General features: G+C 42.7%; 1 protein-coding gene across 1 annotated transcript; it reads right to left on the minus strand.

Moving 5' to 3' along the window:
• Positions 1–561: 561 nt before the first annotated feature.
• Fem1b (fem-1 homolog B) lies at positions 562–20,081 on the minus strand. Its single transcript, XM_057766550.1, has 2 exons — positions 19,218–20,081; positions 562–6,564 (listed from the first exon to the last, which is right to left on the minus strand). Exons 1-2 carry the CDS (start codon positions 19,463–19,465, stop codon positions 4,929–4,931), a joined length of 1,884 nt encoding a protein of 627 aa, XP_057622533.1. The 5' UTR covers positions 19,466–20,081; the 3' UTR covers positions 562–4,928.
• Between the last annotated feature and the right edge of the window lie 215 nt (positions 20,082–20,296).

Raw genomic sequence — 20,296 nt, forward strand, 5'->3', positions numbered from 1 at the left:
AAAACTTCTAATAACCAAACAGCCACAGCCACAACACAAAGAAAACACCAACTGTGTTAAAGAAGCACACATAAAATATCAAATGGAATTGTTCATTAATCATCCTGGCAAAACTAAATAAGGTAATATCTAGTGTCTGTCAATTCAGGAACAGAAAAGACAGCAGAAAACTTAACAGTCTATCAGAACTGTAAACGCATTTAGACACGTACAGCAGACCCAATGCCAGCAATGAGCATCAGGGACTGTAAGTACGTGAGTGTTCACTATCTCATCACTTAGGAGATTAAACCTGAACGCCCACCAGTAAGTCTGGGTAAACAGACTTTAAGACCATATACAGAAGTAAGTGCTATGAAGCTCTATTTCTTAAATGCACATATATGGAAATGAAAACATGCTTAATATATTAAATAAACATGAAGTCCATCTGCATTTTCAAGTGAAAAGAAACATATATACCACAACAAATTTATGGGAAGCTACTCAAAAGATGTTTTGTAATGATTGGCTCTACAGAGTCCAAACGGGACACAGGAAGAGCTTTTTTTTTTTTTTAATATAGGATTTTCCCCCCACACACATATAGTTTCAACAACCCTTTTCAAAGAAACTCAACAAAAGATCTCACATTGAACAATAAAGACACAAACTTCAAGATACTTTTTTTTCAAACATTTACTGAACACAACACCATTTTTCCTTTTACACAGCAAAGTTGTTAGTTTCAAATTAGCTGAGCCATTAGGACTGTCAACTGCCATGAAATCAAAAGTGATTCTACATGTCAAATTCAAACAGAAGACATCATGCAATATATAAATCACTGATAGACCTCAGGTGCAGTCAGCAAGGTTCCTATGCTTATTAAAGTCACATCAATGGCTTGACAAGAGTGCACGATAGAATGACATCACTGGCTGGCAATAAACCATGGTGAATTACTAGACTACAACTATGTAGCTCCTCTGCACCGAGGACGGCAGGTTGTGGAACATTACAAAGGACAGTCTTTCCAATAGGTTAAGGCCAGATTTTAGTCCCCAGCTATGTACCTCTGAAAAGACTGGTTAGGAAAGCTGGGGGAATGGGGAGGGGTCCCTTCATCTTTTCTCCTCTACCAATTACTGAGCAACAACAACAAAAAAAAGCCATGCACACATTTTACAACACCCGATAAGAGATACAAAACCTGTTTCCTCGCCTTGCAGGCTTGCATCCTCATGCCTTCATTTTTCTGATGAGGCCACTCATCCCATGATTCACCCCTAAAGGAAAGCTGACAGTAGTTTAGCAGTAGTCACCCCTTGAACACATCAAAGATATACTCCCCATAACCATCAAGCCACTGTCCCTTCCCAATACACTAACACATAGGTACATTCCACAGACCTAGGACTAGGAACCACGTTTACTTTACATTTGTAGAAACAATGTATCAGCATTGTCACTGGAGGGTTTGTTCCAGATCCCAGGGTTGGGAAAGGAGATGTTGTATACCCTAACCCATCTCAAGGTTTGGGCAGGTCTACTAGAAACATCTAAGGAAGCCCCTTTGTGTATGTACATAGTGAGAGGCTGTCAGATGATATCCAGAATTGAGCCGTGCACTTTCAAAGTGGAGTGGGCACAGCTTAGAATCTGGACTGAAATCAGTTCACAGAGCAGAAGGCAGCGCGGAAGGTCTTACTCCTCCCTATGAATGTTGCAGGAGTCTCAGTCAGTGAGAAGGGTGCGCTCCTGAGCGCACAGACTCCTGGGTAGCTGATAAAGCACTTCAGATTTTTATAACTCTGTCATAAGGAAGCATAGATACTTTCATCCACCTACTCAGAGATCAGCCACTGGCTGCTTCTCAACCAGTAAAGGGCAGACAACTCTTTCCTCTGGCTGCCCTACTCCAAGAATAAGGAAGCTCTTCTGTTAGATTAGCCAAAGCAGTCTTTGATTTTGAGGAGCTGCCTCAACTAAGAAAAATGCTGTTAACACAGAACTTGGAACTCTCTGGAACTTGAATTTTCAGAAACATTTGACTAATACAGTGTTGCCTTTAGGGAGGCACTGGTCCCAAATTTATGTCAAACAATGCTGTCATGCTCAAGTTCTCACAATCACCATTTATCAACTATTAGTATAGTGAGATCAAAGCCCTTCTCAGAAACTAACAAAACCAAAGCTTGGCAGATGGGCCGCTTTGGGGTTTGCAGGTTTCAAGTTTTCACAGTGGGGAACCTTCAGACAGTTGGGCTGTGAGCAATCAGGGTGGACTGCAAAAGCCATGGTGTCAGAGTCAGTTACCCTTCTTCAGCAAGGAAGGGGATGGGCTTGTCGCCCAGACTGGGGTTAATCACTGATGCCCAAGTGTCCAGTTCCTAACTGCATGAAGTGGAAAGCAGCCTCCTGCACTCCTGGCTCATCCAATGTGACAATTTACAAGACAGAGAAGTGTTCTGGGACATCACTAACACTGCCAAGGAAGAGTTAGAATTCAAAGCATGATTCTACCAATAACAAACATGAAGTGACAGACATGGCTGTAGGAGACAGCCCAGTGAGCTAGCTACAAAACCACCACCTTCCACACCTATCTATTTTTCTTTAAAAACAAAAGTTTATGGAACATTTGGCTGAGCTTATTTTTAAAAAATTCTACCAAAAACAAGTAACGGAAAAACCAGGCATGAAGATTGCTTCTTCCAAGAATGGCTTTATACAGGTGTTCCCCAATGCAAATCTGGAGTGAATGTCACTACAGACAGAATGAGACCCTCAGCTACAGTGCACCACGTGCAACTACAGTTTAACAAACCTAGCCAGTTATCCACCGGCATGGTTCAGTTTGCTCTACCCTCATCAGCAGTCTTCCCCACTTCAAAGCTGTCCTTAAATTCTATCTCTGAATATGCACATATTATTATTATCCTCATATATAAATAACGTCTAGAACAGTGTTGGTCCTGGATAGTGAAGGGGAAAAATGTTTTTAAAACATGCAACGTTATCTGATATTTTAAGTTTGGGTGCTTAAAAACCATATACATTAAAAGATGGAACCAAATGAATACTAAGTGCCACAGCTATTCCTCGTTGTCCATATCAGGCCTTAGAGTCCGAAAAGGAAAGACCTGACCTGAGCCTGGACAGAGGCAGGACTGACTCACCTGTGCAGTGTGTCATCTCTTCCAGGCCACTGAGAGTTGCCAGGGCAAGGTGAGACAATACCCCCTTGAGTCATGTCAGAAGGGTCAAGGTCAGAAGTTCCCAAATTAGGGTCATTCCAACACCTCCCTTTAAGCCATCAGAAATGTCTTCCTTGTAAACTCTCAAGTTAGGAAAACAGACATCTATTCATGAAAGAATTCACCATTAAAACACTCCTAACTGAAGGAAGCACACACATGAAGCACAACTACAGCAACTGTATCTCGCACCCTTGGACAGGAAGTTTTTCAAGTCTCTCCTACTCTCCCAGGTATTTCATTTTGTGGGGTATCTCTGTTAAGGCCCTAGGTGCTGATTTTGGCTTGATTGTTTTTTATACTGCATCACTGCAACCTTTCTCGTACATTTTAAAAAGCAATATCCACAGGTAAAATGTTTGTGAAATCTTACAGGTTGTTTAAAGTTTATATCTGATGTCGCATCAGGACAACGCTTTTCACTAAAGGAAAACAGGAAGCTGTGGGTCTCCACTTATGGTACCATGCACTAGGGGTAGCTCAGGCATTCATTTGGCACTAGAGAAAAATTACAGGAACAACTAGTTTACTTTCATTATCATTTCCAGCATCAGCAGAAGCAGGTGTTCCTTCAACATGAATTTCTGTGATGCTTAAGAGAAAAATCACAGAATACTCTTGAAATGTTGATAAAAGAAAGCAAAAAACGAAGACTTCAGTACCACATTCTGTGGTAGAAAAGTCTGCAGCTCTGAGATATACCTTCCATGTGGCATTGAGAATCATTTTCCTCAAATACTTCATTTCCTATACCCTACACTCCTGGTTTCCCTACATCTTACAATGAACGAAGTAAAAAAACATCAGAACCGTGTCCTCGCTCATCTTACACCTAACAGGGAGACAGAAATAAATGCCCTCTGGAAAGGCAGTTTCCAAATGTTAAAGACACAACACAGAGGAAAGGGCTAAAAGGGACAAAATAGAACATCTAGCTATACTATGACAATGCTTCATAATACAGCATGCTCCTTACTTAGGTCTGTGAGCCAAAAGTCAAGGGCATGACTGCAATTTATATCCATCATTAAAACAAAGACCAGAAGAACTCAAGCCTAAGGTGGGGATCTAGCCAAGTCCACAGGCTGAGCTAAGATCACCACTTAGAAGACACTACCCAGCAGAATGCAATCATTTCCAACAATAACTGCACATAATTTTCAGACTAAGAATCAGTAGCTAAGTGTTTCAAGTCCTCCTGGTGTAAAATGTGCTGTATCACTCTGCGCACACAGCGAGAGTGAGAATCATCCATGCAGGACATGAGCATCTCCCATTGCTCTCAGTGTTCTTTTTTAGTTCATTTTCTTCACGAAATCCTCAAAACTGCTGCACGGATGACATGCTGACATCAGCTTAACAGAAATACTTTTGTAGGCAGCTGTTTAAAACATCATCAACTTTAAATCACAAATGCCCCCTATTACACAAAATATCTTACATTCATTCCTTCAAAAAAGAAAGAAAGAAAGAAATGTCCAAACACCTTCCAGTTACACCTGAACAGTGCTGCTCTGTTTAGTGTGCTGAAATCAATACATGAGACAAGAGCCAAAGGGAACCAAGGACAGACGGGCTGAAAGGGTAGTGGAAAAAAAAGGACAATTTATGAACACATACTTCTATTGTCTGTGATTAAAGTCCTTTACTTTTTAGCACCACATTAAACGATTTTACACATCCAGTCACTTAATGAAATCCAACAAACTCTTCAAGAGTCCGGGGGATCTGGTCTTGGTAGTTAATGTCATTAGCCCGAACTGCTCGGGCAGCCAGGCACTTGAGGCTCATCTTCATCTGAGTTTTAAGTAGTATTTCAGACACCCCAGTGGTACTTTTGTCTAGTGGAGTCTTATTCTGCTTGTTTGTCATGTCGGTGTGAGCGCCGGCCTCCACAAGGCTGATGATGATGGAGTGCAAGGTCAGAAAGTCACTGATGGGCCTGTTGTACTGGACGATAATGTGGAGGGCACTATTCCCCTCATTGTCCACGGCATTCACCTCAGCACCACAGTCCAGCAAGAGCTTTGTGACCAGCGCATTGGGAAAGCTGCAGACATCGTTGGTGTGGAAATCATCGACTGGCGTGTTTGAATTGACAGCCAGGTGTAGCAGGGTGAAACCTTCCCGTGTTCTGGGGTCCAGGTGAATCAGGTTATAGATCTGCTTGTTAATTCTGCACTGGTCTTCTTCACTACACTGTGTCTTGGTGGAGATGCACACCAGGTAGAGAAAGGTATAGAGGTTACACTCATAATTGTCCATGGCACTGTGGACGTCAGCATCGGAGATATTTTTAACTCTGTTCATGCTCTGCTCTATTTCCAAAACACTGCATCTCAGAACACATTCTATATCTGGGGCCTTCACAGCTTCGTTGAGGTGTATCATCTGTGAGAAGACTTGAGCAAATCGAAGCAAATCCTTGTGCGTGTTCCTATTACCTTTCTGCCTGAGGTGCAGCGCGTGCAGCCACAACTTGATGCATTGTTCGAACTCCATATTATCAGCATAGACAGCCCCTCTGTAAATGATGGGGTGGGAAACATCAATGTTGTCAGCACCTAAAATCCGCTCCCGCACAATAAGACCCTCCATGTGAAGAGCATCTCTGTCTTGTCGAATGGACTCCAGTTCTTGGGGGTTCCTACACTCAGTTCTGTTCCCATAAGCATGGATGGGTGGGAGAACCTCTTTTTCAAGAATGTTGTTACCATCCTGAAACCTCTCCAACATGGCTAAATATAAATAGTGGTATGTCTTCATGATGTCATAGTTCTCACGGTCATTAGCAAAGGAGGCACCCAAGAGCTCCAAGGCTTCAATCCGACTTCTGCGGTCACAATCGGCATGAGAGAGCAACAGTTCAACAACATCAGCTTTACAGCTTTCGGCAGCGACCTTCAATGGTGTCATTCCATGGCCGTTCACCACTATTGCAGCTCGCCATTTTATCAGCTCTTTCACAATGTCAATGTGGCCAGCTTCGGCTGCAAAGTGCAATGCTGTGGCTCCACAGTGTGCTTTAGCATTGGGATCAGCGCGCTGTTCTAGAAGGTATCTGACCACATCAGTGTGCCCCTTATATGCTGCGATCATTAGGCAGGTGTTGTCGTACTTGTTGGCAATGCTGATATTGGCATTATTTTCGACCAAATATTTCACAATGTCCAGCCTGCCATCAAAGCATGCTGCCCGCAGCGGGGTTGAGTTAGTGACTGTGGTATGGTTCACGTTGGCTCCATGGCTGACTAGAAGTTTAACAACTTCAAAATGTCCGGCTCCTGCAGCACACCAAAGAGCAGTGGCACCATCAATGACATACCTACACACAGAAAAAACAGTCAGTCAGACACTGGGCTCACAGGCCCTGACATGCTTAACAAGGTGCATTCACAAACACTAACTGAAACGCCACTCTCCCAAACGTTAATAAAATATCAGTTTGGGTAGAAATAAAAACAAGTAATTTCAGCAAAGCACTTTATACCAACATGAATTAATAAAATTATTGTTACTGTTATTACTAAAGTTCATCTTTTTTAAAAATCTAAAGAATACTCTCAACTGGCAAAAATACACTTCAGAAAACACAAGAGGGCTGGTGTTGGACATGGTGGCACACGCCTTTGAGCCCAGAAATTGGGAGGCAGCAATTTCTGTGAGTTTGAGACCAGCCTGGTTTAAGTGAGTTTTAGGATAGTCAAGGCTGTTACACAGAGAAAATATCTCAAAAAAACAAACAAACAAACAAAAAACAAAAAACAAAAAACACACGGGGGGGGGGGCTGGGACAATGGCACAGTGGGAAAAGTATTTACTGTGCAATATGAGGGCCTGAGTTCAAATCTACAGAACAGGTTTAGTGACAAGAGTGGCAAGTGTCTATTATCCTAATGTCACTATGGTGAGATAGGAGGTAGATAGAATCCCCAGAAGCTTATGATTAGCAGATGGTTAGCCCTCAAGTTGCAACCCCTTGGAAAACCTCTATCTCCAAAAATATTTATACTACAATTTGTAAACAGTAGTAAAATATGAAGAAACAATGAAAATAATTTTGTGACTAGGGATCTCCACAACATAAGAAACTGTATTAAAAGGTTGCAGCATTAGGAAGGTTGAGAACTTCTGCCCTAAGATTACCTGACCTACAGCAACAAGAATGAACAATCACTGGTCCATACAATACAGAAAGCTATACACTGCTTTCTTTTGGGAAAGGTACTGGATGGCAGGATGTACACGGAGACTTACTAAGCAAATGTGCTCTGCATGTAATTATAAATGCTGTATAGAAATGTGCTTTTTTTTCTAGCATGCTATGAAAAGCTAAGATGTGTGTGTGTATACTTTGTATATATTCCTGAAGCAAACCATTATGTGGCAGCAAGAGCAAGAAACACTAGCATTTGGAAACTACCCAGGTACCTCCCGGATTTGACATTGTGGACACTGAGGCTTCGGTTACCAGATACTCAGTGCCTCTGCTACAAGCAGGGTTTGCAACCTCTACAAAGTTAGATTCTTCTGACAAGTCCAGCCTTTCCCACTCTTCCCCCAATCTCCTTTTCCTAATTTTAATTCTACTGATAATGGTTTCATGGACCCTAAGAAGATTATTGCTAAAGATATTTAGAATTACTGTGCTAGAACCAGTAAGTATACCTGACAATATGAGTAGAAGGCTGATCAAGTAATTATTTACTACAATTAACTATCACACCCAAAATCTATTAATGAGCTTCTCACTAAACAACCTTACGCTGTGGTGCAGGTCAAATTACAACCCCCACAAAATAAGAGGGTGCAACACCCATAACGACTCACCAAAAGCCCACTGTTACCATGGCAGCTAGTGCACCTCCCTGTCTCTTCCAAATTCCAGTTCTTATGAAGGAGACTAACTCTTGGCAGTAGCAGGCTGCCCTGCACTTCTGCCTTCCACCAGGAAGACAGCATTCTTCTCTCCAGGATGAGGCCCTTGCCAGACAACACAACCAACCTTCATCTTGACTATCCCAGCCTTCACGATATGGAAAATAAACTTCCACTCTAAGACTCACCTAGTCTATAACAGAATTGTTACAGCAGCACAGAATGAACTATGACTTAGAAAAGCAGCTGGGTGTGGTGCTGTCCACCTTTAATCCCAGCACTGGGAAAGCAGATACAGGTGAATGTGAGTCTAAGGCCAGCTTCTACAAAGTACTTTCTAGAACAGCCAGGGCCAACAGAAAAACTCTATCTCAAAAAACAAAGACTTAGAGAAAAACATAAAATAGCCCCAGTTAACATCACAGAAACAATACATCTACCCCCTTCTTTTTAAATTACACCTATTAGCCAGGAGCAATGGTGCATACCTTTGACCCCAGCAATCAGGAGGCGGAGGCAGAGGCAGGTGGATCTGATTTCAAGGCCAGTCAGGGCTACTCCAGTGCAGGTGGCGTATGTGTGTGCAGGTGTAAAATGTACAGTGCACATCTGGAAGTGAGAGGACAATCTGAGGGAGTTGGTTCTCTCCTTCCACCATGTGGGTTCCAGAGATGGAACCAAAAGATCAGGTCTGGCCACAGTGAGCTTTACTGGCTGAGCCATGGCAACTGGACCTGCACTTGTTTTTGATACAATGTGTTAATAACCAGTCTGAAAAGAGACCTCTTGAAATTGAAACAAGTGTTGATCTACAATGTTTCTTTGCAGTTGATACTTTTTACCATATTTGAAGACCTTATAGAGTATTTGATCCTATGTAAACATAATAGTTACATAGCAACAAGATGGGCATCATATTGGTATCTACAACATAGGGTTATTGGTAAGTTACTGTGAAGATTGAGCTATATTACATACTAAGTAGTTAATACAGACTAGAGACATTCAAGTATTTTATATGAACAATTTGATGCATTTGTGCTATTTTCCTTGAAAGTCAGCTGTACCTCTTTAAGTCTACATAGCTTGGATAGAACTACAACCTGATAAAATTAAAATTTCTTAAATTTTAATTTATATTTATTGTAAGTGCATGTATTTGTGTGTTCATAAAGCACAGCATGCAGGTGGAAGTCAGAGGATAATTTGTGGGAATTGATTCTCTCTCCTTCCATTATGCAGGTTCTGCAACTGAGCTTGGCAGTGAGTACCTTTACCTAATGAGCCATCTCACCAGCCATGAATCTTGAGTGTACATCTACGGACTCATTTTCTGATCCAGGTATAAAACATTATGGTCACCCGATATGTTCTCCTAGTGCCTCTTCCCAGTTCTATTCTATTAATGAAGCCATGCAGCACATTCCTTCATATTCGGCTTTTTTCACTAACTCATCTGTGAGATTCTTTCATAGAGTTGGGTGGATCAGCAATTTCTCTTTGAAAGTTTTGAGTGCTCTATAGTTTACTGATTTTTGGTTTTTCTGAGACAGGGTTTCTCGGTAGCCCTGGCTGTCCTGAAACTCCCTCTATAGACTAGGTTGGCCTTGAACTCAGAGATCAACCAGCCAGCCTCTGCCTCCTGAGTGCTAGAATTAAAGGCCACAAACTACTTCCCAGTTCTATACAGTTTGTGTATCCATTGTCTTCTTAGTGGATATTTTGGTTGCTCCCAAGGGCTGATCTTTATAAAGTTATCTTGGACATTCTGTTTTGTTTTTGCTTGAGACAGAGTCTTAGTATGCAGTCCTGGATATGCAGGAACTCAGAGATCCGCCTGCCTCTGCCTCCTGAGTACAGGAATTAAAGGCATATGCCACCACCGCCCAGCAGTCTAACATCTTCAAAAAATTACTTTTTTGCCATTTATTTGGGAGGGGAGGGGAAGCATGTGTCAGAAAACAGCTCTCTGGAATCAATTATCTCCTTCCATCGGGGAGTCATGGGACTGGACTCCAACTGTCAGGATGGAGGCAAGTACTTTTATCCACTAAGCCATCTTGTCAACCCTAAAGTGGGAAGGGGGGCAGAAAGAGAGAGAGAGAGAGAAAGAGAAGGGAGGGAGGGAGGAAGGGAAAAAGAATTTCTAAGTGTTTGCTTTTTAACTTTTAAATATTTTGTTTTTATGTATATAGGTATTTTGCCTAATGTATGTCTGTGTAGCACATGCATACAGTGCCTATGAGAACAAAAGAAAGCATCATCAGATCCCTGGAACTGAAGCTACAGGTAGCCTCTATGTAGTGCTGGGAATTACACCCAGGTTCTCTGGAAGATCAGTAAGTGCTCTACTACTAAGCCATCTTTCTAGGTCCTTATCGTTTAAAGTTCTGTGCACAGTGTGAGGCTAGAACAAAGGCTGACTTTCTCCCATACTGTTAACTGTCCCAGCAACGTTTATTTAGAAAGTGTGTCTCTTACCTGAATTTCACTGGCGTTTTTCTTTCCTCCCATGGTGTTGGGGACTTGAACCCAGGGTATCACATACTCTGGACAAGCATTCTACTACTGAACTACATTCCCAGTCCCACTGGAACCTATTTCATTAGCTCCGAGTGAGCTTATTTCTGGAATGTTATCTTGATGCATTATTTTAACCTTGCATCAGTGACACAATTATGGTAGTTTATTTTTTTCTTCAAAATTATCTTAGTTACATTTCCACATACTTTTAGGGTTGGCTGCCAGTTTCACACAGGTGTGCATGCACATACAGCCTGCTAGGAGTGTGACTGGGGTAACAGTAAATGTATGGAGAGCCCACTCGGAGGCTACTGACACTTCCAACCATGAACTTGGGAGTTTTTCTGTTTGTTACCTCCTGCTTATCTTAGAGATACTTTGTAATTTTCAGTGCAGAAGTCTTGTACATTTTTCTTTTGGTTTACTACTAGACAGTGATTTTTTATGATAGTATCGCAGTTGTGTCAACAAAAAAATTTAATTGAACTCTGTATATTAAGTGAAATTTAAATATACTAATTCTAATTAGAATAAGTTTTAATTAGACAATTGTTGGTAAAATGGCACAGTTGGTAATCATGAAGCTATTCTTATCTAACATTTCACTGACTCCTCAATTCTTTTTTTTCTTTTGGTGATTTTTCTACATTAGGCTAGCCTAGAAATTGCTATGTAGCTCAGGCTGACCTCAAACTGGCAATCCTCCTGGCTAAGCCTCTCAAGTACTGGGATTACAAGTATGTGCCATTAATCTGGTCCTAATTAATTCCTTAGTTTACAAACAAATAATGAAAATAAGAGTGATATTTTAAGTCAGATATGGTGACACATGCCTAATTGGGGAGTCGGAGGCAGGAAAAACCTAAGTTTGAGGTCAGTCTTTGCTGTATAGTAAGCCAGTATTAACCTTCTTCCCTAAAAAATAAAAATAATTACTTTGCTTTATTTCATATTTGAGACAGGGTCTCACTATGTAGCTGCTGGCTGGCCTGGAATTTACTATGCTCCAGGACTCAGCCGGCCTATCTCTGTCTCCCAAGTGAGAAAAGGTAATATTTTAATTCCTAGAGTTAAAAATAACCTATACAAAGGACCTATTTTAACGTAACACTTCTTGAGATTTAAATAGCTTCTATTTGTATTCCTAGTATATAACAATTTCATCTTTTTAAAACCAATACATAGGGCCTAAGGATGCAGCTTAATTGTAGAGTTGGCAGAGCATGTGCAAGGACCTAAGTTTAACCTCGAGCATAACAGCTTCTTACTCCTCATACACATACACTAAAAAACAATAGCTGCCCAAGCCAGTGTAAGGACAAAGGAAGGGGAGAGGGGTGTGTGTGTGTTCCCTGTATCCAAGCACTATATGAGTACAAGGATGGGGTAGAGGGGTGTGTGTGTGTGTTCCCTGAATCCAAGCACTATATGATTACAGGTATCCAGAAGCCAGAAGAGGATGTCATTCTGAGACTCAAATTCAGGTTCTCTGGAAGAGCAGTATAAGCTCTTAACAGCTGAGCCATTTCTCCAGCTCCTTTTAAGTATTAGGGGGAGGAAATAAAACAAAAACCAACTAGAATAGTTTTCTGACCTCAAATTTCACCATAATCTATGGTGAAATGGTAAAAATTAAATTTTAGGTACATATGTACTTCACTTGATTTTTTTTGAAAATTATTAAATTTTATCTTTTGTTTTGAGACAAGCTCTCTTTATGTAGTTCTAGCTGTCCTAGAACTCACTATGTAGACCAGACTGGCCTTGAACTCACAGAGATCCTCTGTCTCTACGTCCTGAGTGCTCAGATTCAAAGGACGCAGCAGCACACCCAGCATTATTATTACATTTTAATTATTTAGTGTGTATATGCACACCATGACATGAATGTGGAGTTCAGAGGAAAATTGCAAGAATTGGTTCTCTCCTTCCAATTTGTGAGTTCCAAGGATTAAACTCACGTCCTCAGGCTTGGTTACAGGTAAGTACCCCTCCCCATTAAGCCATCTAGGTAGCCGTTCACTTTTTATAACAAAAAGTATTTGGCCACTCTACTCGTTTTCCTGGGATAGTCTGGTAATTTTCATTTTTTCTTTATTCATATAGAAATGTGACAGGAATTATAAGACAATTCCAAAAACCTACTCTATTTTGTTTTGTTTTTTTCAAGACTGGGTTTCTCTGTAGCTTTGGAGTCTGTCCTAGAACTAGCTCTTGTAGACCAGACTGGCCTCAAACTCAGAGATCCACCTGCCTCTGCCTCGTGAGTGGTGGGATTAAAGAGGTGTACCACCACCACCCAACAACAATAACCTACTCTTTTGTTGTTTTGCATGTGTGTATGGTGTATATGTATGTATATTTTTACTAAGACCACTAAAATTCAGATATTTTCTTATAAAAAAAGTATATATACATGTGTGCATGTATGCACATGTATGTATAATCTACACAACCCTAAAACAAAAATACCAACTTTTTAAACAGAAGATGAAGATATATTAAAGTTAATTAGCCATTTATTAAATTTCCATGAGAGAAGCACTGTGTAGAACAATGATCTTGGAGCTGGTGAGATGGCTCAGCCAGTAAAAGCACTTGTCACACAATCCTTTCAACTGAGTTCAAACCCTGGAATCCACATTTAAATCAATTACTAATTATTGGCCAGGTAGTGGTGGCTCATGCCTTTAATCTCAGCACTCAGAAGGCAAGCAGATCTCTGAGTTTCAGACCAGACTGGTCTACAGAGCGAGTTCCAAGACAGCTGGGGCTACACAGTGAAACCCTGTCTCAAAAAACAAAAACAAAACAATTATTAACTATTAAGTAATTATTAATAATTTAAAAAGCTAGATCCAGTGGCTCACATCTGTAATCCTAGCCCCAGCACTGCTAAAGCAAAATGGGAAGTGGGAACAAGAGTCTGCATACACAATTCAACAGAGATGAGAGACCCTACCTCAAAAACAAAATGAATAGAACACAAAATAAACCTGTTTAAAGACTGCTCTTTCTAATCTTGATCCAAATTTTTAATGCAAATTCTCTACTATAATTTATCGTTTAATAGACAATAATCTGATCAACCCAATCTCTTCAAGAACAAAGGCATCTAAGAGGCATGGAGTTTTTACAGTTGTGTGGTAGTTTCTACTGCTGATTTCCTGGTTCAGCTTGAAGTGAACTACCTGGTTCAGGCACTGGGAATGAAATAAAAACTCATTAGATGTGCATGACCAGCATCTTAACTAAAATCCTGGAAATCAGTCTCAAGACCAGCGGAGCTCCCTGCCAGTTTTTTCGAAGCAAAGTTAGTCAAGAATACGGTCCTCCTGCCTTTCCTTCTGCTAGACATTGATTAAGTGTTCATCCTAGCACTGGTAAAATAAGAACACTCAACAGAAGACTTCAGCATTCTTCCACCCTGTGTTCTCCCCACCCGTGTCTCAGCAAACCTGCTCAACAAGTGGTTCCCAACCCCTGGCACAAAGTAGTCAGCCCTCAGAACCCAAGTCAGCACAATTATCCCACAGCTCAGCTTTCCTTTGTTCTGGTCCCTTTCTGTAGAACTTTTGGTAGCTTCCCCACCACCAACTAAAAGTTCCCTTTCATTTCAAGGAGCTCCTTTCTACTCACCTCTGTCAATTCTGGGGTTCACATGCTGAGCCATTAGCAGAGTCATCTCAAGTATTATTCCAAAAAGGGTGAACAAGGAATCAAATTATTGACATGAAGCTTAATATAGGTGGTGATCCCTTCCCTCTAGAGCGGTGGTTCTCAACCTTCCTAATGCTGCGACCCTTTAGTTCTTTATGTTGTGATGATGTGACCTCCAACCATAAAGGTATTCTTGTTGCTATTTATAACTGTAATTTTGCTACTGTTATGAATCATAATGTAAATATCTGATATGTATCCCTTTGAAAGAGGTCGTGAAAGGTTGAGAACCACTGCTCTAGCACCTATACTATGAATGCACTCTGGATTCCTAAGAGGTAATAAAAGCTTTTAGGTGGAATACAGTGTGATGGTTTGTCAACTGGATCTGGAACTACCCAGGCACACCTGTGAGAGAGGGATTACTGAGCCCCTGGGCATGCCTAAATGGAATTATAGATTTAGATAGGTTGAGGTAAAACAGTCCACACTGAAAGTAGGCAGATCCATTCCAAGCTTGGTCCTGGAATGTTTAAGAAGGAAAAAGGTAAAAGGTGAGCCGAGCACCAGCATTCATCTCTCTGCTTCCTGAAGGTGGATGCCATGTGACAGATGTCTCAAGTTCCTGCTGCCTTGACATCTCTAAGATGGACCCTTCAACTGTGAGCTGAAATAAAATCTTTCTTCCTGGAGTTGCTTGTCAGAATATTTTATCATAGCAATACAAAAAGAAACTAAGACACACACACACACACACACACAGACTTTAAAAACAACAAAAGTAAGCAAACAAACAAAAAACCCTAAAGTGGGTGTGGCAGCACATACCCGTAATCCTAGCTACAGGGAGGACTTGAGTTTTAGGTCAATTTAGGCTACATAACAAGGTCCCTGTCTCAAAAATAATTGTAACAACACAAATAATTTTAATGTCTGTATCTCTCTTAGACAAATACACACCAAACACAGCATATTGAACCTGTCACTACATGGACACTGCTATGCAAGACAAAACTAAAATGAGACATGCTACAGCAAAATTCCAAGCAAACACCTGAAACTTTAAAAGACTATATTTAGTAAACAATAAAATAAATGAACAACTTTGCCTAAAACTTGTGAAGATGGTATGTAAATATGTACAAATTAGAAACATTAAACCTACTTTAGTATCCAAGAAGAGCCTACTGGCTCCCACCTGGTCATGGATATCAAGTGCCAACATAACCTAAGGGAAGAGATTTACTTTTCAAAATCCAGCCCCAGGGTGGGGACATAGCAAAATGGTAGAGCACTTGCCTAACACTGGTAGCGACTCTAGGTTCTTTGCCCACTGCCACAATAATTGTCTTTAAAAACCCAAAACTACACTCAGCACAGTGGTGTATCCTTTTGATTCCAGTAGTTAGGAAACAGAGGAAAGCAGATCTCTGTTAGTTCAGGCCAGCTTGATCTATACAGAAAGTTGCAGGCCAGCCAAGTGAGATCCTGTCTCAAAACAAAATAAAAGGCTAGAAACTGGAGATATAGCTCAGTAAGAGCACATACTACTTTTGTAGAAGCCCAGAGTTCAAGTCTCAGGAACCACCTTGGGCAGCTCACAACCCATCTGCCAGGCAACTCGGGCTCCAGGCATCTGATGCCATCTTTGACTTTATGGGCACTTTCACTCATCTGTGCATGTACACCATACAGACATAAAATAAATCTTTTTAAAAAAGCTAGCCTTTAATACAGGAGTGAGCTTCATACTGTTACCAGCACTACGGCTAACAGGCTCTAAATGGCTGAATTTTTTTTATTTTTATTTTTTTGGTTTTTCAAGACAGGGCTTCTCTGTAGCTTTGGAACCTGTCCTGGAACTCACTCCTGTAGACCAGGCTAGCCTTGAACTCACAGAGATCCACCTGTCTCTTCCTCCTGAGTACTGGGATTAAAGTCGTGTGCTACCAACCACCGTCCAGCATAAATCACCATCTTTTCTTGGGTCTCAAATGTCAAAATCTCTGATAAACTACAAAATCATCTCAGAAACTTGACTGAGTCAGCTGAGATGTGGTCATGAACTTCAATTCTTCTCTTTTCAATTGGTGTATACCTGTCAAAAGTAAAAACCTTCCATTTCTTCACAGACTATGACTCAAGCTTGGTCCTACCACAAGGATTTAAAGAATAAAATACCAAGCTACTTTAATAGCCATAACAATCTATGGGATATAGTCACAGAATCCAGAAGCGTCATCTGGCAAAACTGCAAATGGTGGCAACACTTCAGACTGCAGTTTCACTAGTCTCCCTTAGCTTTTGATATGAGCAACATCAAAACCTATCTCTGCATCCTCCCAGTACCCCACACTCTATTGATCTCTGCATCCTCCCAGTACCCCACACTCTATTGATCTCTGCATCCTCCCAGTACCCCACACTCTATTGATCTCTGCATCCTCCCAGTACACCACACTCTATTGATCTCTGCATCCTCCCAGTATCCCACTCCCAAGTGATCTCTGCTTTTTCCCAGTATCCAACTCCTCCCAGTACTCCACTCAAGTGATCCATCTCTCCATTCTCCCAGTACGGTACTCTCCCAATTGATCTCTGCCATCTTCCCAGTATCCCACCCATACTCTCTCTAAATTGTCCTAGCGTGGATCTCTTCTTGCAATAAGCACTGAAACATTAAAGGATAGCAGATTGTCTTCTCTTCATGACCCACTGTTCTTTAGAGTCCAGCTCAAATACTACCTTCTCTGTAAAGCCTTTATTCTCCGCCACCACAAAGCTGAGAACACCCTCCCCCTATTCTCCCTCAGCAGCCTCAAAAACTCCTATAAGCCTAAATGCCACGGCAACTGCAATTACTCATGTCTGACCCCACACACATGAACTGTCACCCTCTACAGCGGGAACATTCTTATTTGTCTCTCAATACAGATCCCTAAGCAAAAGCTTGGCATACGGTAGGTGTCTGACAACTGTCTGCTTTAGAGCTCCTTAATCTCACTAGCTTGTGCAGAATGGTAAACAAGAGCTCAAAACTGCATTTTCAATCATTTCAGGAATTAGAGGGAAGGGATACTTGCTTGTTTTTAGTTTCAGGGTTTTTTGTTTTATTGTGTTTTGTTTTGGAAATAGGGTCTATGCAGCTCTGGCTGACCTGGAATTAACTTTATATACCAAGCTGTCCTCAAATTTACGACTTTCCTGTGTTAGAATTACAGGCGCACATCACCACACCTGGCATCAGGTTCTTTTAATTATCGCCTCAAAACAGCTTCCTCTGTGATGATCCGAGAAGACGGCATTAAGCAGAGTATTTCTAAACTCTTAAGATAACTAATTTTTCCCTGACTGTTCTCTCTCATCCACCCAGATCTCAGCAAGGTCCCTGGTGCTATGGCAGGGATTCATTCCTAACTTAATAGACAGTTGTTTCTATAGTGGGGCCATCCTGCTTCACTCCTCCAGATGTAGGTAAGGCTGTGAGACACTGGAAATTTCTAGGACAGAGGCCAAAGGGGAAAAACAAACATGAATCAGGTTGCCATCTTTGCTCAATACCACCTTCCTACTACCTACAGTAGGACCAAAGATAAGCCATGACCCAGGGGCTGGCATTTCATTGGACTACAACAGTTCAAATCATCTCCCTCTCATTTAAAACAGAACCAAAAGATTTTATTGTTTAAGGAGGGAAAAAAAGCAACAAAAATTTAGCATTACCCTCATCATCTTAAAAACAAAACAAACCAAAAACGTTTTAAAGCCCAAGCCAGCCTGGGGTATATAGCAAGACCTGGTTTTTAAAACCAGAAATAGCAAAGATAGATAGATAGATAGATAGATAGATAGATAGATAGATAGATAGATAGATAGATAGATAGATAGATAGATAGAAGGTAGGTGGGTGGATGGATGACAGGTAGGTAGACAGATGATAGATAGATAGATGGATGGATGTTATTTGGTCAGGCAGCTTTTACTAACCAAAACTTAACTGCACATTTTTATGCTTAGAGTCCATCTATTTCAAAAGAAGAAAATGCTAAAATATTAATAGTTTATTTACTTGCAGTTCACCAAAAAACAATGTAATTGTCAAAGCAAATTCTGCACGCAGCTGTAATGTGCCAATCATTCCACAATCCTCAGGACCAAAAAAAAAAAAATAATAACGTCAAACATGACGATTCTGTTATCTTGACCCCCAAAATATGCACAATTAACCTCAAAGGAAAAATTTACCTAGAATAGTAATTTTTGAACGATATTAAATGATCGTGAAGCCATCCCACCTTATAACATGTAATTTAGCAACGGTGTAACTTCTACACCAGGTCCAGAGCCACCTGTGCAGCCAAAAATACCGGCCAGCAATGTGGGAGAGTCAGAATCGTGTCTAGAGAAGCCCGGTTGCATGACGAAATCAAGTGTCTGCATCTATTGCTCGTTCTAGGGGCTTATTTTGATAGAAAGCCCTAGAGATCTGCTTGAGCCTCGATCCGACCACACCGAGGGAAAAATGGAGAGGCTAAATGGAGAACCAGGAGGTCTTCAGTTTTAATTGCTGATCTCGTTAATTTCCTATCTCGGTTACAACAACAGTGCTGACAGAAAGGTATAAAAACCTAGGTAGGCAGCCCCCCCCCCCCCCCCGTGTTCGCTGACTAATGGAGAAGACTATAGATCTAAAGACCCAGGGTGTGGCTACCACCTATGGGGGTAATAGGGTCGGAGCGGAACAGAAAAGACAGCAAAACATAGCGTTGGGAGATGAGGCGGGCATCAACGGGGGCTGGAAGAGGATATAAAAAGAAGAGAGTCCACACATGAAGACGGGGGGTGGGGCAGGGAGGGGACCCAGGACTTGGGAGATCCGCGCGCGTCCGAGGGAGGCTGGAGTTGGGCTGTACCTACCCGTCGAAGCGGACGGTGCCAGTCTGCTGGGTCTGCACACGGTAATGTTCTAAGAGCAAGCGCACCACCTTGGCGTGCCCATTGCGGGCTGCGATGATGAGGGGCGTGGAGCGCTGTCCTCCTTGCTGGCTGACATAGCCCAGCAGATAGCGGATGTCGCTTTCCGACCGGTTAAGAAGCAAGGCAGCCAGAGTGAGCACCTTGCCCTCGCTGGCCGCCTTGTACACATAGCCAGCCAGGCCCTCCATGGCCGCCGCCAACTCCAACACCCGTTTGGTCGCCACCGCTGCTGCTGTCTTGCGCCCCCGGAGGCCGCGTCCGCCAGCACTTCAGACCCGGGCCCTCACAGCCCATTCAACAGGGCGCCGCCGCCGCCGCGCCCAGGCAGCAGCGCGACCCAGAGAGGGCGGAGACACAGAGGTGTCCGAGCGCCGCTGGGGGCACAACCGTGACCCGGCCCGGGCGGGGAGGAGGACGTTCAGGGCCGCCCCCGAGGCCCCAGGCACCGGCCCTGGGCCGACGGGATCTCCATGGCGGCCGCCGCCCCGGGCCTCAGGCCGCCTCCTTCCTGCGGGCTGCGACAGGCGCGCGCCCGAGCTACGGGTCGCTGCTGGGGTCTCGAGAGGCCCGCGCGCGCCCCGGACGACGAGCGATGTGCGCGCCTGCCTCGCGCCGGGCTGGAGGGCCCGGAACGGCCTCCGCTTCGCCCCTTGCCGCAGGAAAACCGCGGGCACTCGCCCACCGGCAATCGGAAGTGTCGAGTAGCGAGGAGGGCTGTCGCGAGCCGCGCGTGGGTGTTCGCCGAACGCTCCGGCAGCACCAGCACCGGAACTTAGAGCGAGAGAAAGGCAGCCTCCGCAGACAGGGCCGAAGGGAGGGAGGGAAGAAGGGAGTGGGAGGGACGCTTAAGTAGGTATCGCTTCCTAAACCGACCGGCGGGAAAACGAGGCTCTCCTAAAGAAAGGTTCCGCTGTGCGCAGTTAACCGAGCCCTAACACTGGGCTTGAAAGTCCCTAGTGTCCTTGACGCAAGGAGCCACCTTCTCGCCCCCACAGGACCCTGGGATCTTTAGTCAAGAC

The sequence above is a fragment of the Chionomys nivalis genome, chromosome 4 (assembly GCF_950005125.1).
Source record: "Chionomys nivalis chromosome 4, mChiNiv1.1, whole genome shotgun sequence".
NCBI lineage: Eukaryota > Metazoa > Chordata > Mammalia > Rodentia > Cricetidae > Chionomys > Chionomys nivalis.